This window comes from Pseudochaenichthys georgianus, chromosome 5 (assembly GCF_902827115.2).
Source record: "Pseudochaenichthys georgianus chromosome 5, fPseGeo1.2, whole genome shotgun sequence".
NCBI classification, from domain to species: Eukaryota; Metazoa; Chordata; class Actinopteri; order Perciformes; family Channichthyidae; genus Pseudochaenichthys; species Pseudochaenichthys georgianus.
The window spans coordinates 45,459,338-45,485,588 of record NC_047507.1 but is presented as its reverse complement, the minus strand read 5'-3'; the positions used below and the strand labels follow the sequence as shown (position 1 = coordinate 45,485,588).

The 26,251-nt window shown below is 41.4% G+C and overlaps 1 protein-coding gene across 1 annotated transcript in view; it reads right to left on the bottom strand.

Moving 5' to 3' along the window:
• Window positions 1–6,486: 6,486 nt before the first annotated feature.
• Window positions 6,487–26,251, bottom strand: part of LOC117446707 (receptor-type tyrosine-protein phosphatase gamma-like) — a 673,776-nt gene continuing 654,011 nt past the window's right edge. Inside the window, 7 exon segments of the mRNA XM_034083054.1 lie at window positions 6,487–10,466; window positions 11,062–11,197; window positions 14,569–14,711; window positions 21,242–21,388; window positions 21,739–21,867; window positions 23,525–23,601; window positions 24,392–24,485. Of these exon segments, the coding sequence (XP_033938945.1) occupies window positions 10,317–10,466; window positions 11,062–11,197; window positions 14,569–14,711; window positions 21,242–21,388; window positions 21,739–21,867; window positions 23,525–23,601; window positions 24,392–24,485 (876 nt within the window). The 3' untranslated portion in view covers window positions 6,487–10,316.

The window sequence follows — 26,251 nt, the reverse complement described above, 5'->3', positions numbered from 1 at the left end:
TTCCTCGCACTTCGTGCTAGGACGCCGTTGGGTCCTAGCGCTCCGTGCTCGGGCCCTAATAATTCCTCCAATAACAATAGGTTCCTCGCACTTCGTGCTAGGATGCCGTTGGGTCCTAGCGCTCCGTGCTCGGGCCCTAACTACTCATGTTTCTGGTAAATAAACACACTAATGTTATGGATTTAATAACAGCTAAAATCATGATATTGTCAAAGTGCATGGATTGCACCTGGTAGGGTATGACGCCGGACCAAAACCGCGGCACAGCCGTAAGGTGACGCAGACGGACCCGGTGGAATCTAGGGGTTAGTTGCCAGTATGCAAGTATGACAGCCACAATAGGCATTTTTCCATGCTTTGTACAGTTCCAAAAGTATTTAACTCAACATTTTCTTACATTAACTTTTTTTCCAACACAGCATTTACATTGTTAGCAGTTATGTTTTGGTGTACTTCTAAAGGTAATTGGTTATTTGCTCACTGTCAATTGATTGCTATTTATTTCAGAGATATTTCTTTATTTCAATTTAACAGCTAACCTTATAGAGTGGCGTAAAGTTGGCATGACGTTGAAGTCGTGCGACCCTGCTGTACTCGTCTGTAGTTAGTTTATAGCATAACATTAGCATTTTGCTTCAGGCGATTAGATATATGATTATAAAATTATAAAACTAGGGTAGACATGTGGAGATTATCCGGCTGAACAAAACGTGCATTTATCAAACAGGTTCGTTTTTTAACAGACCTTATTTCGAGCTATTTTCCAAAATCCTATGGAGAAATCCCATGGTAAAACTTCCGGGTTTTTGCACCCAATAAGGCTAGCTGTTAGCTAGCCAAGTAAAGCTAATAGGAGTTTAGCTAGCTTGTGCTTTAAAACAAATATGATGTAACTACAACTGATTAACTTGCAATAAACATTAAAATGTTGGACGCATGCGGTTCAGGCAAGTCAGACAGAGAGGAAGTTGTAGCCGATGTCCATGGTCATCATACGGGTAGTAATCGCATAGCACAGTGTTCACTTACTACGCGATCACACAACGTCACGTACAGTAATTCCACAACCACATAAATGGATTAACATCGATTTAGTCGAACAGCTGGGGCAACAACAAATACATAAAAATTAATCTACTGGTTTCATCATTTGAACCAATTGTGGTGCATTTTGCACTATTTTTTATTTATCTTTTTCAAATTTTCTTATTTTGTCTTATGTCCTATTTATATTATGTTGCACTGTTGGAGGAGCTCGGGCTCTTCGATTTTCATTGCCAAAATTACACTGTTGCTACTGTGCATCTGATAACAAAAACCCTTGAACCTTGAACCTTAGTGGTGTTTATTTTCACGGAGTTCAGTTGCTATGCGATGGCACAACGTCACGTCCTGTAATTCCACAACCATACAAATGGATTAAGATCGATTTAATACATTAATGTAGCCTTTGTTTCTGCTAAAAGAGGTATGGACCAGCTGGGGCAACAATAAAATCGATAAAATTGAGTGTGACTATTAAAAGATTCATTAAAAATATTTAATTTTGACAATAACAACCAACCAATAGTTGTGGCACTTCCGGGTCTTTTTCCACTGGTTGGGCCATGTTAACAATACTGTGTAACTTTCACGTTTGAAAGGACGAAATCGTGACATCTTCACGTCTCCCAGCATGGTAAATCGTCACATGTTCACATCTTGCTGTGATACCGGGTTGGTTGTTTTAGGAACATCCATTGTAAATAAATGGAATTCAATAAACATTGAATAGCACTGTCATGCAGTTTGTCTGTGCCTTTTCCTCTGTGTTGTCCTGGCACAGTCTCCCCCATGGTTTGCTGTGCTGCATGGGGATGCTCCAAGCGCTCAGAGAAAGGAGTATGAATGTAAGTTTCCCCACTGACACAGAGAGGAAGAAAGAATGGCTGGCTCAAGTCAGCAGGAGCAATTTAACTATCACAAAAGACAACAACAGCAACACAATATGTGAGGTAATCATATTTTTCACAAAACAAAGACCACACCATTGGGAAGCTTAATGTCTGGTTTAATAAAAATAAGGAACAGGGAGAGGCTTGCAAAGCTCTGGGAGTTGAGACTCAGGTGCAGAGTGAGGGTCTGATGTATTCAGGCTGGCTCCATTGAATCCCCCTGTGGTTCTTGTGCTGAAAGAGGGAGACAAAGACAGGAGAAAGGGTTAGATACATCCAGTGGCGTTTTTATATGTACAAAAGTAGTGGGGCACAAAAAACGTAGATATATATATATAAGCTTCTGCAGTGAGGTTCATGGCTGGTGAGGCACTGGCTCTGACTCTTCAGGTTTACACATATTATATTTTGACCTAAATCAAAATATAATATTATTTTCAAAAGCCTCTTTAGTCTGATGCTTCGATTAATTTTAAACAGACAGTTCAACAAAAGGATACCCAAAAAATGTAATTTTATCATTTACATATTGAATTGTTCTCTCTTAGTAAGATCCCATTTTCAATACAATTGCAGTCTTACCTTGACTTGAAGATGAAGTCCATTTGCCTATCCTTCTGGACAAACATCTCTATTACTTTTTTATAAAAGTCCTCCTTATCTTCTTGTAGTTTCAAAGGTCTATCATAAATCTATTCGATAGATTTATGATTTGAAAATGATAAAAGTAGGGTAGACATGTGGATATTATCCGGCTGAACAAAACGTACATTTCCCACAGATCTTATTTTGAGCTATTTTTTAAAATCCTATGGAGAAATCTCATTGCTTTTTTGTCGAGGGAACCCATGAGCAGCTTACTTCCGGGTTTTAGGACGCACCACTTTTGTCTCCTCTTCACACACCACACCTTTCGCGGCACACATACTTACAACCAATCAGCTCTGAATTATGTGAGATGATGTATGGTGGGGATGGCAGCTCTATACCCCTATGGTCATTATTTGTTTGCCGCACACATTAAATAGGAAAATACTCTGAGCATGCGCAGTGTAGTTTTTACAGTCACCGTTCACTTAGACAGTGAGAGGGAGGGGCAGGATCGGGTTTTGTCCCACATGGCTCTAAACAGCTCAATAGGCACACTGTAGACACTAATTAGAAGAACACAGACTAAAACAGCAATGTACAGACGAATCAGATCTTAAAATATATTTTATATATCCCAGAAAGCAACACCGGTTCTGGTCCAGGCTCTCATCATCTCAAGCCTAGACTACTGCAACTCCCTCCTGGCTGGTCTACCTGCATGTGCCATCCGACCTCTGCGGCTCATCCAGAATGCAGCGGCTGTTGGAGCGCTGAGGACGGTAGTCTGAAGCCCACCTCGGCTCCGCGCGTCCCTTGATGAGCTGGTTAAATTATAAAATAATGAATTCAAAGCACAAGGATATACAATAATCTGTTTTAATGGTAAAAACAACAATACAATTTAAAGGGGTACCCCTGCTCTGTTCCTATTGCTGGTAGATCTTAATATCTTGGCAGCATGAGGACAAAGAGAGCGGACAAAGCACACAACAGGGATGCATGTAATTACAACGGGAGGGGTTGTGTAGGATGCTCCTCCCAGAGGGGCCATCTATTGGGAGATACAAAAACGATGGCCTGTCGCAGCGAATCAGCGCCAGCCGAGGCGACCCGGAAACAAGAGTCTCTTAAGTTTGAGGCAAAGCAGACACATTTGGTGTCTGGTACGAACTTCTCAGAATAACAACGTTGTTATCTTGCAGCCTGCACACACACATATTTTGCATAGACTTCCTTCTCTCTGGCCCCCTCCCCCATCAGTTTAATACACACACAGTTTCACATACTTTTGGCATCTTTAAGATATGTTTAAGATATAGTTGTTTATAGTTGGCTAATACAAGTAATAGATGTAAGTTACTTTAATATCAATAATAACGAGGAACACATTACCTCTGCTCTCAAGCAGTCCTACAGAAATGCTTCGAAGTAGTAGAACTTTACAGAAACATACATAGGACTCTTTGACAGAACGCACACACATTTTACCATGCAGCCTTCCTGATGTTTGACACGCTGTGTCCAAATCTCATCTCTCACATCTCCACTACTCCTAATACAAATGTGTCACTTCTCATATTTCCAGCTTTGTGTTATACAGACTGCTACTATTTGATACAAAGTAATTAAGCACACACATATGTTTAAGAAAACTCATATCTGGACACTGGGAACACAGGTTACTTTACGGCTCGTCTGGTCTTCAACCTTCCAAAATGTTCCCACACCACTCCGCTCCTCCGCTCCCTTCACTGGCTTCCAGTAATTGCTAGAATCCACTTCAAAACAATGGTACTTGCATACCATGCTGCGATTGGATCTGGCCCTACATCACTGTACACCCCAGCACGTGCACTCCGCTCTGCATCAGCCAAACAGCTCGCTGCACCCGCACTGCGAGGGGGACCCAAGTTCCCATCAGCAGAAACACGTGGGTTTGCTATCCTGGCTCCAAAATGGTGGAATGAGCTCCCCATTGACATCAGGACAGCAGATAGCTTACACACCTTCCGGCGCAGACTGATAACTCATCTCTTTCGACTCCACTATTAACAAAGCACTTCAAAATCAATTCAAAATCAGCTGAGCTGCAACATAATACAGACAGGTAATAATCAACAGAATCACGTGACTGTGCTAAAAACACCCACCCATAAGTTACGTTTTTGTTTACTGTTTGGAAGTCTCAAATATGCACTCTAAATCCATATCAATAGCGATGTATCACAAAAATAGCTCTCTTCCTTATTATTGTGTAACATTAACTATGCTAGCTTGAACTCCAAAATGGATATCCTCATTTCACCACCTCCACCCACTACAATCACACGCACCAATGTTATATTTAACTAATATTTAACTCCCTCCAGCCCGGATAAAATCACGCTTAGAAGCCCCTTTTATCTAATTCCACAACGTTGAACGAAATGACATTAAGAGAACGGAATTTACAATTAATCATGGTTTAACGTGTGTTGCTAACTTTATGGTATCCTAGCCTAATCTGTTATCATTCCCTAAATCTACTCATTTAGAGGGGGATAATCCACTAACATGCTTTAATTCACATGTTAATTTGATTCAGATGTGCTGATAATATCCGCAATATAAGTCTTTAAACGTTTTACCTTTAAAAGTCCATCACAAACGGTCTATTATGCAGCAACTCTACTGCACTGTTAGTCTTTGCCGCTAACTTCCGGGAACTATTGAGAGGCTCCACGATCCGCCATTGCTGTAAAAAAATGGTCCATTGGAGTGAACGGAGATGACGGAACTCTCTCTCTATACGGCGCTGGATCTATCTAGTTAGCCATCTTACGTTAACTACTTACTTAACAAGCTAGCTAGTGATTGTTAGCTATTGTTAGAAATTAAAATCAATGTTTTATGGCATAATTTCGTTTAAACATACCGTCAGCATAAAAGCTGTTTTATTCTGAAAGAAACAGAAGTTCTCGCACAATCTTAATGCCAAGCTTTTATTCTGAAAATCCTCCATGTCCGGTTAGCATGTGGCTAATATTCCTTTTCCTATAGAGGTGAATATAGAAGCGAAATGACACGGAGTGTTGCACACTGAAACCTACTGATTTTAACACATCTATAGACTTCGAGATATTACGTGCGTGTTTGGGGTCTCTCTCCTTCGCTCTCGAGACTCCGAGAACACAGCTGTTTTCTTGTTTGTTTTGCCAAATTGATGGCTCACATAGTTTAGAATTATTATCTAAAACCCGGTTAAACTTGCCTGTGTCTACCGTAATGGCAGAGAGAGCAATAACTTAACTACAGTTCATTAAAAAGCTTAAAACGGATTCAAAGGCAAGTAAAGCTGGCAACGCTATGCAAAGTAATGGCACTTCCACTCTAAATTTCCAAACAAACAGCTGATGTTTGTTTGTGGTTCATGTCATATTTAATGAATGGAACTAAAAAGAAAGCTCTGAGAAAAGATGTTGCCCAATGAACGCCATTAGCTATTACTGGCAGTTTGAGATTAAAACACGAGGAGAGGAGGTGAGGAAAGGTATGCTGTGACTGGAACATGGGAAAGACCTAGCTTTTGTCATTTATCTTCCTTTTTTGTTATGGGTTGCTGCTGCTAATAATAGCAGCTACGTGTTTGAAGAGTATTTTATTAATCGTCTCAGCCAGTCATAATCAAAGAGCACAACTATCCATTTTATAATTCCTGCATCTGTACCTTCAGAACTATGAATTATTTTTTTTAAAAATTGGAATCAGGTCCTCCACCCTTTTAAAAAGTTTAAATGAATGATTTAAAATGGTGTGTTCAACAACAGTAAACCGCCTATAGAAAATACTAAAACACAAAAAAGAACAAATATTACCACACAACTGATCTCAGAAAATTACATTAAAACCCATATTTTATTGTAAGTATAGCAATTCCATTTACATATTAAATAACATTATAATAGAATGCTTTGATATAGCTTCCAAAGGAACAAAAACAATCCATAATTAAATCCATAGTCTTATTTCTTGTTACAAAAGAGGAAGGAACTTTCCAAAACGGGGCCAATGGTGAGAATATTATCCAGAGGAAAATAACTAAAAACAAAATCAAAGGGCATAACATCATAATAATACAGTGCCCCGACATTAATGAAGGGCGTGAATATAAAACTGGCATGTCATGACGACCACAAGCTGGACGCACAGACACCTGGCTTCCACTCGACTCACCATAAACAGCGATGCTATGAGTGGCTCCAGTGGAAAGTAAAGAGCCTTGTCAGGGAATGTTACATCAATAAATGGTAAAAGAAATAAAATAATCATAGACAAAAGAGAAATACAGAAAGTTTGAATGACATAATTTAAAATGTGATGAAATACAAACATAGTCTCCAGAGAGAATATGAGTTATGGAGTCAACAAAATATTTGTACATTTATTATGACAGCGCAGCTTTCTGTGCGCTTGTGGCACTATTTAACATGTTTAATTTGTGGTGAATGGGAAACTGAATAACCATCTTAAGGTCCGGTCACACCATCATTTACAACAGCAACATATTTTAAATATGTTCATTTTACTTGATCAGCACATTCGACATGCTCATACATGCTGTTAAGCAATGACCTAATCTGTCCACAGTGCTTAACTTTGAGGTATTGGAGATTCAAGGAGTTCAAAATGAAGGGCCAATATCATATTTGCTGTGATAGAACATCCATTTTGATTCACACTTCTCTGACAAACCATGGTGTCAAATCAGTCGGGCGTGGATAGTATTTGCTTGATTTAAACACTTTATATTATTGTCCTGATCACAACTGCCAAATATTGCTAGCTTCTATTTCTGTCCAGCAGTAGCACTGCTATTGGCTAGCTAGCATATTAAAAGTTAGCTCAACACTGACATTAGCTCATGGTAGCTTTTCAAGGATTTGCAAATGAATGTTGCTGTGCCACTTTCTGGTATGACTGAACACTTTTGATAGGCAGTGTGTGTACTTACAAATAAAGAAGACAGTGAGTTTTGCTCATATAGCCCCCATTTCAAAAGGAGGTAACACTGCAAAAGAAACAGGAAAATAAATATCTCTATACCCCAAACAGTTGTGTAACCGTAACTACATGACTATGATGCTGAATTTAAAGCAAACAGATATTGAAGTGAGACTATGAAGCATATTTTCATCAGGACACTGATACAGATATAGTGTGAGGTGTAAGAAGGTGAAGCGAGCATTCAGTCAGGAGAGAGAAGTCGGCAGAAGGAGAGAAGATTGCTAAACCTCTTTTTCTGCACGGGAAGGAGTCATGTCTTTGGTAAAAGTTTTTCTTTGAATCAAAATACATTTCCCCCCCTCACATTTGACACATCTGTTTTGTGCTGTGTGAAAAAAACACTAACATTTTCACTTGGAATGCAAAGCCACAAGTGTTAATTTCACGCCATGGACGGTACAGAATATCAGCGGCTAAATTCGAACATCCTCTTGTCAAAGAAATGTGGAACTGAGTGGAAATATGAGTGTAAGTGTGCATGTAAGGAGTTACTGCAGCTTGATCAGAACACATTTATTGTAGGCCACAAAAAAATATATCTCTGGAGAAAAGGGAGTGAGGAACGGAAACTATGTACACAAGGCTTTGGAGGTTGGAGCGGGTGATCACACCTCTGCCAGCGAGCACGGATATGAAACGGACCTTCACCTATTCTGTATTCTTTAAATGCAGGTTTGGCTAGTTACTTACTTAAATAACACATTGTTGGTGAGCACTGGATTTCCAGTTTGTGATACATAGAAAATGATCCTCTCAGGTCTGTATGCAATGGCAATCGAATACAAATTCCTGGGTTTTAATCACATGGTGGATTATCTTGTCTAAGTACTGTTGATAAGAAATGTGTGAGTTAAGACAACTCAAGCTTTTGTTTGTGTCTATATGGCTGGGTAATAAAAAGGGCAAGAGTTTGTCATGCCAGATGGTGAATAAGAAGTCTTAGTCAGCTGCTTATATCATTATTATTTTTGAAATGCAAAACTTCAATGTTAGAATATGTAATGTATTCTATTTGTACTAACTTGATTTAAGACACAATAGCATTAGTTGTTGATTTGCATTGTCCCTATCAAATATAATAAGTGAAAATAAAGCTGTTACAGGCCGTGTGGATGGAATATGAGAAGTTCAAATGAATTTAATTGAAGTCAAGATTAGACAAGTGGAATCTAAAAGCATGTTGCTTCAGCTCTTAATAACCCTAAATGTAGCAGCTGATGGTGATTGATCAGAAAATAATTCACAAAAATAGTTATGGTAGTCTGAACACTGGCTAAAGGCTTCCAATTTGTGAATTAAGGAATATCTATTCAAATGTGTGGCCGGAGGTTTCTGTCTTGTGTGGTTATCACATAGAACCTTTAAAGCAGAAGAATGTCCGTTCAGATGTCCTGAGTGCAAATCAAATGTAAAGATTAAAACAATTAAATCACCTAAATCTGCAGTGGTGACACTTCAGTCAAATCTATCGACGCCGAAAATCGGCTTGGTGTGTAAGGACCTTTAAACCTAACCTGTTTGTTGCAGAGAGCTTGTTTTCAAGTCTCCTGTCCCCTGCACATCAAACTGATTCAACCCTGTACAACTAAACACAGGAACATGTGAGGAACCGAGGGTCTCTGTGGTCTCAATCCGTGCTTGTCTGTCAGAATGAATTGATGAAAATAGAAATTATTTTCAAAGAGATGGGAATCATTGCATTATCTGTTCCAAATGTGAAATAATGTATGTTCTATGTGTTTGAGTTCCGATGAGAGAGCAGCATACAAGAAGGTAGAGGACCGAGAGAGTCCGCTTCCAGAGGGCTGTGATCAGCTGGGAGAACCGAGTGGTACACTATCAGACGAGGTGGAAATCAACTTGCCTGAGGTGGGAGGCCACAAAGGACATGTACAAAAATCACCAAGTTATTATGTTAAGGATATATTTATATATGTATACATACAGTATTTCCATATATTAAAAAGCATAATATGAAGAAAGAAATGATAATAACATTTCACAGTAGCAGTTACACCACCTTAGGTTGATTAACACGAGTGTGACTGGACAATAAAAGGGAAAGTGAGAAGAAAACTAGGCAAAGAAAACAAACGGTGAAGAGCAAAGCAACTTTTAAAAACAAGCGCGACTTGTCTGTGGTCGGAGGTTCCAAGATCTTGACTCTTGTGGTAAATAAATGGTGATATGAGTCGAGTGGATAAGGAGGGCGGAGGAGGTCACGCTGAGCGTTGTGCCACTGAGGCGGACAGTCTGTGCCTTCCTCCGTCCGCGGACTTTAAACCAACCGGCAGAACAATGTCCTTCACAGAAGCAGTTGATTTGATACGGGCCAAAGCAATGGAATGTAAAAAAAAATCAGAGCTCGAGTGGAGAAAAGCCAAGTGAGTCAGCTTTAGTATAGGCAGTAACACTGACATTATATAGTGCAAACAAGAAAAGACAGAAAAAGTGTTTCCCGTTGCCTAACGACGCTGTGGTGAAACTCAAAAACTGGGGCGCAAACCCTTCATAGGAGAACATTAAGACATAAAATGGCAAAAAAAATAAATATCAAAAACTTTGTATCAGTGTAAAAAAGTAATCAGGTTATTCATTTTAACCAAGAGTCTGGCAAAAAGGCCTCAAAAAGTCTTGCTCACAATAGTTCCTTGACATTTTACAAAGATAAGTGCCTCCATTGTGGGCTCAGGGACCCACAAGAGACCACCCAGGTCAACTAAGCTTCGGGCCCCCAAAGGGCCGCTCTCAGACCAGTGACTCCATGCTCTCTGCCTGGTAAGACTGGTCCGACATGGACCCCAAGGTCCCATTAATGTCCCTGTCCAGAGTACACAGGCTGTTTTCCTTGGTGCTGTCGAGGCTGAGCAGAGCTTTGTATAGGTACTGGTATTGGTCCTGTTGGGGAGGAGGACAGGAAATACAATTAGCCACATCCTGTAGTCATACTGCAGCTGGAGGTTTGCTTCATGAGAATGTAAAGCGGCCCTTAGCCTTGATTCTGTCTGTCAGAGATCCTGTTTTCTCCTTCTCAGCACAAAGTGGATTTAAAAGACCATCAACCGCTCAGATCTGCCAGTATGGAAACTTTGCTCAGTTTCATGCTCATGCTGTCCAGCTTGTCACACATATATTTGTTTTCACTTAAATGATGTACTTACAATTATTTGGAACAATATGCATTATCCCATAAGGGGATTGTAAAGGAACAGTCTGGGCTTCGCCTGGTAAAGCGATAGATTTGAGTTTGTTCTGGTTTAAGTTAATTATAATTATTATTAAAATGTGAATTAATGATGCATGGGGGTGGGGCCTGTCACCTTTGGATTCCTAAATCAAGTTGTTTATGATGTGCACCAACATCTCTTTTAATAGACTATGCTGTTATTTTCTGGGTTCCACCATCATTGATCATTTCAATAGTTTATAATTACTAATCTCTTAGGAAATGTTTAATTTCCTAAGAATTTACAATTAGGTATTTCAGACTCACAATGTCTGTGAAGACTCCGGGCCTCATGAGGTTGATCATCTTGGCCACCTGGTAGACGTCGGCGCCCCCCTCGCTCTCCAGCTGCTGGGACAGAGTGGTGAGGGCGCACAGCGTGCCGGCTGACGCTGCTCCCACCCTGAGGAACACAAACCAGCGTTAGCATGCAGCTCCTTAATATGATAAAGAACATGTCCTATACTAAGTCTGTAATAAAAAACGTCATATATGTCTTTATATTTGTTCATGAGCCAGTGGCGCCAGCAGGAAGGGGGGGCCATGGCCACCCTGATATATTTGTTGGCCCCCCCACCACACACACCCCCTCGCCAGTCACGTATGGTAGTAGTTTATCTGATATTTAACAACAAATACACAGCCAGCGAGTCGCTTGATTTGAGCTTCCAATGCTCATACTGCAGTCCCTCCCTCTCCCACTGCTACCATGGTAACACTCTGATACTCGCGCGCACCACTCTGAGATTCGCGTGCACAGACAGCAGCAGGTTGCAGCAAAACGTTTCTTTCTACTGACTGGACTGGAGTTGACACAAATCCACCAGACTTCTAGAAGGTAAGTCGTATATGTCCGTTGTTAATAAAAAGGAGCTGTGGGAGTACTTATTCATAAATCACCCAACACATGTATACATAACACAAAACAAGGTTCTTTTAAATGTTGTTTGAAGTTAAATGTTAACTATCCATATTATATACACTTCAGATGAATAGTATCTGATAATGTAAAATAAGAAACCAAAGTATATCAGTAGGTGATTCTCTTTGCCATTGTTTTCATCGAGTCTATACTTTTACAACAATTAAATTGTTGGTTTTGGTGCATAGCCGCACCCCCTCGAATCTGGAGAATCACAGAACGACCTGTCGCTCCGCTCGGTTCGCCGTACCACCTTAAGTAAAATGACTTCCCGTGGCTATGTGCCACCCCAAGATTTTCAGTGGCCTCATTTGGCAACCCTTATGAAACATTTCTGGAGGCGCCACTGTCCTGAGCTTATCGTGTTTAAAGGTCCCGTGTCATGGCCATTTCCACTGATCATAATTCCATTGTTGAGAATAGAGAATAGATTTATAATGTGCAATGTTCCAAACTCACATTGGCGATCCCAACTGTCTGTTATCAGCCTGCAGCCAGGGAGGAGAGATCAGCAGAGCTGCCTGCACTGAGTGTGTGTGTGTGGAAGTCCGTGGATTGGTCAATTTGGACCAATCAGCGGGGGCTTAATGTAACGGCTCCGCGGATTGGTCCATTTGGTACATATGACCGTATGGCGTCATAGCTCTGGGCGCGGCTACTGGCCATTCCTACGTCACAATACCCAGGAAGTAAACAATGGACAATGACGTATCTCCAACGAGGCGTTTTGGGGAGGTATTTTCTGTGTTAGAGTTTTACTCGCTACAGGGTGTACTTTGAGGGTTTTGACTCTGCAGACCGTTTACATGCAGAACAACCTTCATAACACACAAGGGGACGGGTAAGAACCGGAAAAGCATGACATGGGACCTTTAAAATCCTTGCAATGTTTCATCTGTGTACAGCTGACATATTCCTAGGAGGGTAAATTAAAATGCAAAAAGTCCATATTCCATGAGTCCATTTATAGATAGGAAGTATACCATAACGTTTCAAGTTTTGTATAGACGACAAGCCAATTCCAGATAATGACCGTTGTCATTTAATTACTTTGAACTCTCTTTATAAACTTGAAGATGAGATGTCCTTGAAAGCAGCTCAGCCAGGGAGTGAAGCCCCTCACAGATCAGGCCTGTCAGCTGTGACATTAGACCTTTATTAGCGAGATAATCCACCTGAGCACGACAGAGAATGTGTCTCCCTGGGGCTCGACAACCTCTTTGACAAAAAGAGCCATTTTGCCCCCTTTTCCACACATTGTTTTTGTCTGAAGCTGTAAAACATATTTGATAGCTGGATAGCTTATAAAGTTGTATATATTGTTACATAATAGACACAAACTACAGTTTCTTTGCATTTATTATTTATTACATGATAGAAAACTACCTCTAAAAATTAACCAGTTAAGCAAAGAACTCTTATAAGGAGAATAACAAAAATACACAGGCCTACTTTAAAATAAATAACACAGCACTTGGGGAGTCCTCTGCACATTTGAAGAACATTTATATAATTAAAATGGGCCCACTTTGAAATAAATAAAACATATAGCTGCACCCTGAAAAGAGTTAACTGATTGAATGATGACTGAAGATCGTCAGCTGTCTTCCTCTCCCTTGTTGTTCCTCCAATACGTAAAGGCTGCAGCACCGTTGACAACTTCTCTCCACATAGCGTAGCATCGTTTGCTGTGAAAGCAGATAACTCTGTCCACGCAGAATTAACCCTCTGTGTTCCTTTGTTTATTTTCTCTGATGTATCCATAGTTCGCTGATCGAGCCGGAGGTCAGGTTATTCACTTGCAAGAAAAGGTGCTGGTGCGGGACCGTAGCAGGATGTGACGCATATTTTAGTTGATCTAATTAAAACCGTTTTGTTTTTTATTTATGTGTCACAGTATCACCTCAAAATACAAGATACGAAACATTTTCAACCATATAAATAGTCCTACAAATACTTTTATTTGATTTGCTTCTTATTTGTGTCTAAGCTCAAGGGAGCCAGAGTAGAGGGCTTAAAGAGCCGCGGGTTGCCGACCCCTGCCCTGGGGGCACGCCGGGTTTCCTTCACAATGTAAAGGGTCTCCCTTCCATTAGCAGCCCTGTCAGGAGCGCAGCAGAGAGCTGCTAACAACCATGCCTGGCTGAGTAATGAGCTGCAGACAATTAGGACGCGCCTCTAACTGACAATCTGCAAGCTGGCTGCACCGTGGCAACCAGATGAAGTGCTCAATTAGTCACTTCTTGAGGATGTGACTAGCAGTCTTCATTATTCTAATGAATAAACATGAGCAGAGCTGCTGGATAAGAGTGTCCTTCATGCACACTAATGTGTGTCAATACTAAAGACACTATCATTACGTTTAATTGGGAAGTGTCTTGGGGTACCTGTGTTGGGAGTCTGGGGGTTGGAGGGTTGTCACTGGATGTTTCGAAGTGAAACAACATGTGTCCTAACTAAACCTGCAGGACAGTCAGGCTGACGAAGTCTCTGTGTGCCTGGGGACCATTATGCTTTTATCCACATCATTCACATCATCATCTTTGTTCACAAAAGAAATACACTTGGGAGTGCCAACCAGAGATGTCATTAATATTGGGGTTAACAACAACAGCATGATCTACAATTCAAATGTCATTAAATAATATGGGAGCAGTAAATAACTCCTGCAGTGATGTATTTTAAATCTGTCAGCAAAGATACAGTTATCATTCTCTGTCAACATCATGCCTGAAATGACATCTGGGTTTAGAAACCCAATACTTTCTAGAGCACCTGCCAACATGTCACTCAGTGTTATTCTCCCCTTGTCCTAAACTTTCAGACAGACAGAATAGAAATGTATGACTCACTCATCATGGACGATGGTGGGCCCGTCGCGGGTCGACGCCTCCTCTTTAATGACGTTGATGAGCTCAAAGGTGCTGCTGAGGGGGGCGTCCGGCTTCGGCCACTTGGGACACTGAAAGTGACGAACTTCTAAAACATAGTCATCCTAATGAATAGACAGAAAAACAGCAAGAGAGAGAGACACATTTAGACTCAACCTATGGATGTACAACTCATTATGTTACACAAGCTTTGACCAACAATGTAAGGGAGATCTTCTGTGTTTCTCAAAGTTTTGTGAAAACTGAAAACCAATAATTCATAGATACATGTTTGCTTTTTGGGGGTTTATTAGTACTTTAGGAAGGTGTCTGATGCCCCTTTTCCACCAAACTGGTTCCAGAGCCGGTTCCTGGCTACAGCCTGATTTACCTCTTCAAAGACACATTTGATTTGATTTATTACGAACGTGTAATACAATAAAAATGGCTGGTTCTTCCTGTTTCCACCGCAGCGGAGCCGTTAGCACCGAAAACCGGTTCTTAGCTGGCCCCACTCGACTGCCCGGCAAGAACCAGGAACCAATACTTCACGCATATGTTGGAGGCAGGGGGTGAGATCAACTTGAGCAATAACAGTTCATGGCGAGTACAGCAAATGAAAGTAACAAGTAGTAGCGCTGAGCAAAGTGACTAGAACGCGACCACACACTTATTAAAAAAACACAACACTAACCACGCTTAGTGTGATTCTGTTTATTTGTACCTTACTTTGACCACCCGTTCGCTGTTATTGATCATTGTGGAGAGAGGCAGACGTTTTCCTGGTGTTTTGTTTTGAAAAATACGCCGGTAAAATGTGCCTGTAGAAAACGGCTTATGCCACAATAGGATAGCAACAAGTAGTCATAGTAGATTAGCTTCGGTTGCTATGCTAACATCACCCAATTTATACCAGAGAAACTTTTATAACAGCGTTGTGATGCCAAACAGCGTCAATTCATACTGTAACACATTCACTTATGGGGGGGGGATATCAGCTGCTTGTTTGACAGTCAGAAAGTGAATACTTTCCAGCTGACCCTGCCGTGAGTTAACGGGAGAATAAACTCTGCCATGCCATGTGGACGAGCAGCACTGCAGCGGTCGGTAAATGCCGCTGAACCACATTAATAAACACTGAACCACGGCACTCTGGAGGAAAGTACAAGGGTTGAGAAGTAGTTATTTCATTTATTCTGGCTTCGTATGATTAAAAGAAACACGATCATCGACCCGACGCAGTCCCTCATTGTTGATGTTGTGAGCGGTGTTTGGGACAAACGTAAACCGACATAAACGGTGATGTCATGATGCAGCAGCGGCAGCACCAGTCGGGTTCTGAGCGGTGGAAACACAAGTGGTGCTACAGAAAATAACCGATTCAGCACCAAAAAAGCAAAAGAACAGATCTTGAACCGGATCCGGTTTGGTGGAAAAGGGGCATGAGGGTCCCAGTATCTGAGTTTGGTTCCAGTCCATTAATCAGTCATGAGAAATTATATTATACAGAGAAAGAGAAATTATATTATACAGAGTGCATTCTGTAATTTGAAGTTAGAAATTGGCTACAATGTTGGTGTGATAATAAGATAATATATAGCAGGGGTGGCCAACCCGCGGCTCTCGAGCCGCATGCGGCTCTTTGCCCCAGTTTCATGCAGCTCTTCAGTTCATATCGAACTCTATATGTGTGAGTGTGGGGGAGAGACACGGACTCCTGACAGTTAAACCTTATATTTAGTAGGTCTGTTAAGTATTGAATGCTGATCATTCTGACGTAATTTGGTCGGTCAAAGTTGTTTGGGCTCGGATAAAATCGCTCCATTACTTTCGTCCCGGCTTTCCCTACGTGTGTATGTGTGGTGTCAGGTGTCAGTCTGAGAGGATGATAGCGTGTCGACTCTAATTTTGATGTGGCCCAAGAGCCAATCACAATAATACCTGCGATGCAGTGAACCAATCACCTTTGAGGTGATTGGTTAATTAAACACTATCTGACCATGAACTGAGTTTGATCCTAAAATGTCAGGAAAGAAATGCACAGCTAAGCGAAAATATGAAGACGAACATAGGACGTTTTTAGTAGAGTGGGAGAGTTCATATTTATTTATCGAACGCAATTGCAAGCCAACTCTGTATCAACAACACTGTTGTGTAACTTCAGTTAAATACTTGTATGTGTGTAGATTAGAAAGAGGTAAGATAAAGGATCTGCAGTATTTTATGAAGTATTTAAAGGTCAGTTTTATACAAGTAGAAGTGTGTATTTACCTGGCAGTAGGCTACGCCTCTCTATTTGGACTGGTAGATCTCGGCAGACTGGCAACTTTAAAAGTAGCTCTCGGTTCAAAAAAGGTTGGGCACCCCTGGTCTAAATCCTCTGTTTTACGCGATATCGGATCGAGGTGGGAGGTCCCCCTGCATCACCACATTGAAGAGGAGGAGCCAAATGATGAGATATTCAGGCCATCCCAAATCACCCCCTCGACCCTACCCCTCCGTGACGGAGTGAACTCCGTCTGTAGCCACACTCGCAGCTGAATGAAGTTCCCTCCATTAAGGGTTAAGGGTATAAACACAGCAGCAAGCTTTGGGACGGCCTCCCCTCTCTCCGCAGAAACAGGAAGTGCCGTAACTGTATGTAACAACGGTTTCAAATCAGCATCTCTTTGACAAAAAATGTAAATGAATAACTCAAATAAAACTCCAAACATCTTTCATTGTGTTACTTTTTTGTAAAACTCTTTTAGTTTGAAACCTGATGTTCATAAGCTTCTTAGTTTTTGCAACAGTCTGTAAATATACACAACTTTATAATAAAATGCACACATTTACCTTTTTCTAGGCTATATAAATAAACATTGATTGATTGATCATTGATTGATAAACACAGGTTTGATCCTAAGTTAAAACATATGAGGTCATCATGAGGTCGTTAACATCACAGTTTATCAGTGGATGTTTGCTGGAACTACTTGTAAACAGCGTGTTTCCTGACGGACACACACAGCATTGAGACCGGTCTCAAGTCAGCACCGATGCAGACTCCCTGCTAGCCCACTCCCCCTCCACACCGCTCCACACTCGTTGCTTTGGAACATCACTTTATGAGTGTGTAGGGTGTAGGGGGTGATTTGGGATTGGGCCATAGTTAGGTGACGGAGCTTTGTTGGCTCTCTTTCCACGGCCGCGACTGCGAGACGGCAGCTGCAGCAGCTCTCTCGAACCACCTTCTGTTTGTTCCATTACCGCACTATAATTAAAGTAACCCATTTGAACCTTTTGAGAGACTCCATTGGTCTCCTTATTTTAAGCTACTCTCCTGGGACGCGAGAACAACGAATACTTCTAATAAGCGCCATTTCACCTCACTCCATGCTAGCATCGACCATGCTTACTTCGCAAGCAGAAGATAAACACCTTGAAAGGTCAGGCAGAAAAGCAGACACAGTTTTTCAAAAAAATAACGAAGCACTCGGAGACCGTAACGCTTATCTTATCAAGTTGCTTGGAACATAGCACGAGCTAAAAAGAAGCACAATGAAGGGGAGTTTGTTCAAAAATGCCTCAGTAACGTGGTTGAAATCTTGTTTCCAGAAAACCAAAAACTGAAACAAGCGGTATCAAACGTCCAACTGTCCCGCCGCACTGTTGAACGCAGAATATGGGACAGAGAGAGAGAGAGAGAGAGAGAGAGAGAGAGAGAGAGAGAGAGAGAGAGAGAGAGAGAGAGAGAGAGAGAGAGAGAGAGAGAGAGAGAGAGAGAGACCGGTGCCAGCAGCAGGGACTGTGTTGTTAGCATCTGGTTAGCTAGCTGCACTAACGGACATACGGAGCTGTTGCTGTTGGTTCCACAACAAGCTGGAGGAGAGCTCTCCTCTCAGACTGAGAGGCTCAGGTGAGCTAAAGGACTCTCCGAGTGTTTAGATAGTTAACTTTAGTCTAAGTTATCTCAGTGGGTCTCAAACGGTTTGGTCACAAATTATTCAAAAGATATCTCCGCGGCACACCTTCATATGATCATTATCGTTATAAAAAAATAAGAGAATAAAGGAAAAACAGTTATGAAATACTATATGGCAATAAAACAAGAATACAATTTGGAAGGGGAGTGATTTGTAAAATATCCATAAAGAAAAAGAACATCTGTTTACAGTTGTGTTTCATCTGGGTGTTGAGAGATGTATCCATAGATCTCTTAATGTTGCTCTCAAAGTGCACCAGATTGATGCTTTTGACTTCACTATTTAAAAAAAATCTTCCCGGGGGAGCATCCCCCCTGACCCCCCTAGAGGAGGTGAGGTCCGCTCCCCACTCGTAAAAAATAGCACTTTACCCCTGCCTATATGCCGTGAGCTGATTATCGAGCCTTCATTGTAACAGTCGCGGGTGTACTGTGTGTTTGCGTGTGGGGAGTGCTTTTGTATGTGCTCTATAGTGCCCGTAATAGTGTTCACTGGAGTCCAGCACCTCAGCACCCCCACTCAAAATACCTTCCCGCGCCTCTGTACAAGACGAACCTCAGCTGGCAATATTTGCACGATCGGTCTCAAAGGATTGTGTTGTAAAAGAATAACTCCTTGATATTGTGATACAGAACCCGTGGCATCGATGTAAAAGAAACAATGATAAATGTGTTTGTGGGAGCAAATGTGCCCAAGCAGAAACTCACTGCAATAGCCACGGATGGAGCGCCATCTATGGTCGGATCTGTGAACAGGCTTGTGGGGCTGTGCAAAGCACATTTCCCGACTTTTGGAATTTCCACTGCATCATTCCGGGAGCAACTTGTGTCCAAATCACTGAGTTTAGACAACGTCATGAAGCCTGTGATGGAAATCGTAAACTACATCCGCACGCATGCTCTTAACCACAGGCAATTTAAGAATCTCATCGCTGAACTCGACCAAGGGCTTCCAGGAGACCTGCCGCTGCACTGTGAGGTGGCTTTCTAAAGGCAAAGTGCTGCCTCGCTTCTTTGAGCTGTTGGATGCTGTGAAACTGTTCATGGAACAGAAGGACAAGGATTATCCGGAGCTCTCAGACCCCAAGTGGATTATGGATCTGGCCTTTTTGGTCGACATGCTGTGTCGTCTTGACAGACTGAACCTGGATCTGCAGGGAAAGTTAAATATGCTGCCTGACCTAGTGCAAAGTGTATTTGCGTTTGTTAACAAACTGAAACTGTTTAAGACACATCTTCAAAAGGGAGAATTAGCGCATTTCCCCTCTCTGCTAAAAGCAAGCGCACAAGCCACCGGTGCCACCCGGAAAAAGCAGACAGCCCGTTATGCAACATTGGTTGAAACCCTGCAGGAAAACTTTGCGACCCGGTTCCATGATCTACATGTGAAAAGACCACAGATTACGTTCCTCGTCGATCCTTTTAATGCTGAGACGGACTGTTTGAAAGCCCCGCTGGTCAAGGACGAGGCGGTGGCCGAGTTGGAGATGATCGAACTTTCAGAGGATGACCGACTGAAACCTGTTCTGAGGGAAGGGACCCTTGAGTTCTGGAAAACTGTGCCAATCGGAAAATACCCCAATGTCAAACGGGCTGTGCTCAAGCTACTTTCAATGTTTGGGTCAACATACGTCTGTGAGTCTGTGTTCTACCCTGAAACACGTGAAATCCAAGCATCGATCTGTTCTGACTGACACACATGTGAGAGATTTGCTTCGAGTGGCCACAACGGAATGCAAGCAGAGCTAGGTGTGTCTCTCTGTGTGGGGAGGGTCTGTGTGTGTGTGTGTGTGTGTGTGTGTGTGTGTGTGTGTGTGTGTGTGTGTGTGAAGTTTTACAAAAGAGTGAAGGGGGGGTGCACAAGCATCTGTGACTGTGTGTTACTCTTTGCCGTAACATAGTCAACATGTTGGCTCTTAACCTCTGACTGGTTGGCTACCCCTCGTATATAGTTTTACCTTTTCAAAATAGAAACCTATTCAATTAATTTCATTTATTTAAAAGGAATCACAATTTCTGTAAATGTGAAAATGCTGACCAGCGTGCTAATATCTATGTGTGCCAATCAAAGTGTTGCTTGAGAAGTCAAGTGATTCTAAATGAAGTAGAAATAACCTGAGACCCCATGATGATCTAAACTTGTAGGTATAAACGAAAGGTGTAGCTCTGTGTTAAATACGAATGGGTTTTTTCAGAGGGTCAGACTAGTTTCACCTCGCTTTGTTATATCATAATTATATATTTTTCTTTGAACTAGCTAAATATTGGGACTGGGGGAAAGATCTCCAGGATCGGTTTGGCAGGAGCTGTATCACGTTGTTGCTGCAACAAATGTCTTTCTCCATTCTCCAGCCGTACATCCTCGGTGTCTGACATGAGCTCAGCTCTCCAGGGTTCTGCTTGTGATCCAAAGGTTCCTTTACACTAGTGTTCAGTAAACAGAAAGGACGTTAAGGAGGCTTCAGTTCAAGCTGATGCACTCTCTGTGCACACATGATTACATTCTACATTAACACCACGGTGCAGCACATGAGTAATGCTGTGTGCACGAAACCATTCTTCTGTTCTACCCTATGCATGTGTTTTGTTCTCATACTGTTCTGTCTGTACAGTATGTGCAGCCGCTCGGACACACACACACACACACACACACACACACACACACACACACACACACACACACACAGTTACCTGTGTAGCCTCCAGGATGAAGTCGTGGATGTTGATCTGCTCCTCGTTGGACAGACAGAGTCGGTCTTTACTGATGAGGGTGACAGTGAATGCCTCACAGTTCATGGCCTCCTCCCGACTGGGCCAGTACACAAACTCATCCTCTGCCTGTCGAAGAGCACAGGGACCGCCTTTATGTATTCACTGCACGCAAAACATTGTCACAGGGGACGGATTACTGCAGTATGTATGTGCTTATTGAATACATAAAGGTTAGTCGTGGGGCAAAGCATTTGGACTGGCATTTCTACTTTGTGTACATTAATGTTTACATTTGGAGGTATGTGAGAGACTTTGTGGTGTGTGTGTGTGTGTGTGTGTGTGTGTGTGTGTGTGTGTGTGTGTGTGTGTGTGTGTGTGTGTGTGTGTGTGTGTGTGTGTGTGTGTGTGTGTGTGTGTGTGTGTGTGTGTGTGTGTGTGTGTGTGTGTGTGTGTGTGTGTGTGTGTGTGTGTCCTACCAGTCCCTGGTTGGCAGGCAGCATAACAATAATTTGTGCGTTGTGGTCCCAGATCATTCTCCAGAAGTCTTTCGTGGTATGAGGCAGAGGATGCTGGGTAATGATGAACTCATTGCTTCTGTAGTAACCCTGTAAGAAAGACAGGTTGTCAAAGTTAAACTACATTTATTTGGTTTTAGGTTCTGCTTTAAACAGAATCAACACATAACGTTAACATCAGTCACACAGCTGATCAGCTGACAGCCCCCTGCGGCTGGGGGTGGTCACCCCTAAAGGACCAACCACAGCTGGGGGGGTTCAATCTGATCTGGGTGTAATGTAGCCCTGCCTTCATTGATGGATAATAAAAGTACATGTACTCCAGTACGGTACCTAAGTACATTTTTGAGGCACGTTTACTTTACCCGAGTATTCTCAGTTTATACCGCCATTACGCATTAGAAGTACTTTTAATTTGGGTAATTAAGTATATTTGGATGCTGATGCTTTTTTATACTTATAAAATCTGTTCGCTACTTTTACTTAAGGACAACATCTGAGTACTTTTTGCACCACTGCCTGCCTTTGATAGAAAATGACTGCACTACTGAGCAGTGAAATAGACTCTACAGGAAGTGACGGCAGTGACGACAGCTGACAACAAAGACATAATAATCACCACATGGCAAACTACCTGCTTTACAGACTCAGGTCATCGGTTGCTCCCAACTTCTTAGTTATGCTTTGAAGGGCACTCCACAGTTTGACACACCAAGGTCAGTGAACAAGTCATTTCCCATACATAATGAATGTATTCTAGTTTTTCATTAACTTTGAGAAAATTGCTGGGTTATCATCTGGGTTATCTCGGACAGGCTTAAGACTTCAACATTTTAATAGAACGCTTGTATTACAGGGCAGTAGTGGTCTCCATGGTTACTAGAGAACCAAGACTTGAACATAAGTTGTTGATGTGAAATCGGTGTATGGATGTGTGTAATAACTCAGTGTAAGAGTCAGCATGTCCCTGGCTCTGCTGCTTGATGTCGAACATTATTTTCTAAATCTGTCTTTTGCAAGACTTCTGGAGAACCCTGCTAAAGGTTTCTGAAATCTGATTTAGTTAAATCTCCATATTCCTGTTAAGCCAATGTCAACATGAGCAGCGAGAAAATGTGTACATCACGATTACAAAATCACAGACAGTGATTCTGAATGAGTGAGTGTTGACCTGATGACCTGTGACCGTGTGTGACCTGTGACCTGTGACCGTGTGTGACCATGTGACCTGTGACCGTGTGTGACCTGTGACCTGTGACCGTGTGTGACCGTGTGACCTGTGACCGTGTGTGACCTGTGACCGTGTGACCTCTATCATTTTTCCAAGCCAGTTTACACTCCACCACGCCACGATAGAAAAGTGGATATAGGCCATGGTGAAATCGTTACAGCGGTCTTGGGCAAATGGAATATTTGTTAACAGTGTTGGAAAGTAACAAAGTACATATACTCAAATACTGGCTACATTTGGTTTGCTGCTTTATTCTTCTTAAATCTATGGTGAATTCTTATTTTTATATTAAAGTGCTATGTTTATCAATATAGTCTGAAAAAGCTGCTCGATGAAGCGCCTGTAACTGTCACATTCATACTTCGTGGGATGAAAACTCCAAGGCTGACGCTCTGACGCTGCGTCGATGATAGTCGTGGTTCTCTACTGGGTTGGAAACACAATAGAGACTGCTCCGTAAAGCATGGAGGAGACACTGGAGGAGCAATGATTGACAGGAGAAGGGAAAGTGCTCACCATGATGTAGGAGGCGTTAATGTAGTCAGTGCCTTTAGTGCCGGGCAGAGGTGCCAGGCCGACCCTTGCTCGTTCCGCTGCTCACAGATACACCGAGAGAGAGGGAGGGGGGGGGGAGCCATTTAGCAGTGTGTTAGAACAGAGCAATCACGCTGAGAGGACAGTATGTGTGCATTCATTCATCCTAATGCTGATGGTTGGGAGTAAACAGTTCTTGGTAATGCTTGACTGGTGATTGAGAGAAGGGTTAGAGTGTGTGAAACAGCTGCAGATCACACACAGCAGCTGAGTAATGATAATGAGAGCAGACGGCGTGTACATATCAGAGGGGCCATATTCAGCTACAGTTTGAAAGGCTAGTATGGAAATGCGTTAACTATGCTGAACACGGAGTTGTTTTAATGTTGTTTTAAAACTGATCGCAACAACATTTATAAGGGCATTCAAAATAGAACAAAAACTTTTTTAAATGAGATCGATTGTGTAATTGGTATGATTTACAGTATTGTTAAAGTACAGGAATTAATACAACAAGTGTTAGTCATGGTTAGCTATAGTGGTTTATGTTAAATGTGAAGATGAGCTGTTAGCAAAGAGTTAGGACAAATAAGCTTTTCCTGAAAATACCATATAGCATGAAGCGCAAATCATAGACAGCTAACATAACTTAACATGGATGACGACGATAAAAACGATATATCTCTATGAAACAGCACATAAATACAATTCAATAATAAAATGATCTTCTTTAATGCAGAAGGTGTAATGGTGATCAGTGAATGATGCGACTCGTCTCTTATTGCATCTGTCTTTATGGTTTGGTTCACTTCAAATGTAGTATTTGTTTAACATGAGTGTAACACTTACATGGCACCACAGAGGAATTTCGATTCTTCTCTTTGTTGCACTCCTTCTGAGCGTTGAAGCATTCCATGAATCGGTCATTACACTGTGTTACCAACTAAAAGACAAAAGAAGAACAGATACACTTTTAAACATTGTAATGACAGACCACCGCACAGTTAGGAAGTGATTTCATTTAAAGAACTCTGGGATGTGGTGAAATATGCCTTGTTCTCTGTGTCAGTAACCATTTCAGTCTTAGTGGTTCAGTCTCAGTTAACATACTAGCATACGATTATTCCAAAGCTAATGGAATAGTTCCAAAAGAAAAGCTGAAGGTAACACAGAAAGCAGCTAAGAGCAGAACAATCCCGAACTAGCTGAAGCAGTTGGGAAACAAGCAAAAAGACCAGAAGAAAAACAAAAGCTCTACAAACAATGACTACATTCAGAAGAAGTCATTGGCTTAATCCTAACCTTGTCAGGGAGGCATGAAGCATTCCCATAACAAAGAAAGCTATTGTAAGAAATTAAAATCAATGTTTATATGGTGTAATTTAAATTAAATACAGGGTTTTAATTTAAAGCAGTTTTATTCTGAAAAAAACGGAAGTTTACACTAACTATTAATTTAACACTTTTAATCTGACAATTCTTCATTTCCGGTTAGCATTAGCATGTGGCTAACGTTTTAAACCGTGAATTGAAGGTGAAATGACATGTGATGTTGTACCCTAAACACACTGGGATTAGCACTCATTTATTGACGGTGAAATAACATTTATCAGGGAATGTTTAAATAACCACAGACACCAGAATGATGTAATTTAGCAACAGAAAAAGGCAGGAATTGCATTGGACCCGCCCCCGTCGAATAAGAGAAGACTACAGTGGACATCCCGTGAGCCACAGGAAGGATCGGCCCCTTTTTCCTGACCTCGGCTGACAGAACCACACGCGAGAGGCAACCAGCTGAATGGGGAGAGCGCCTCCATTTTGCAATTTCATTGTATATCACCGCATTATTTGTGTAATTAAATGCTGTTAACTTTTATAAGCTTCCCTTGACTCTTTTCAGTTTGTCCTGCTCTCAGGGTTCAATAATTGTATTATTATGTTATTGTTAAGAATTTACTGATTTCAGGGAAACCTACTGTCTTTGTTCTGGAGAGAAGTATAATCCCCATTATATGAACCCTTTGATATTAAAGGTCCCATGACATGGCCATTTCTACTGATCATAATTCCATTGTTGAGGTCTACTAAAATAGATTTATATTGTGCAATGTGCTGCACAGCTGATCGTCTGACAGCAGCTCTGTCCCCGTTATTTCCACACACACCCCCGCCTCTGTTAGTACACATTTACTGACACAAATATTGGTATCATCTGTTGTAGACCCAAATAAATAAAATAAAATAAAACTCATTCTCAAAAAAGATAAACGCCATTCTTAAAATGTATAAACGAACATTAGTTGGATTAATATTGATTAGAGTGCACAAAATAAATAAAATAATTGAGAGAAGAAAAAGAGATATATTATCTATCAAAACCCAGTTAGGTTAACATTCATTGGACACTTTGTTTGTAGCACATTAACATTTTAATATCACTTAATGACTGATTGGAAATGAGAATAAATGAAAATGTAAAACGAAAAAAGCGATCATGAAAATGTTTCCAATAAATGAATAAAATGATTGTTGACCACGTTGTTGTTCAGATATATCACATATTTGTAACTGAATGAAACATGAATTGAAACAAAACACGGTATAAACTGAGGAGTGACTCTCGTGAGTTTCATGTGTTTTCTTCACTCCGCTGGGAAACTGCTCTCATGTCAAGAAGCAACAGATCAGTGCATGCACTGCATCGTC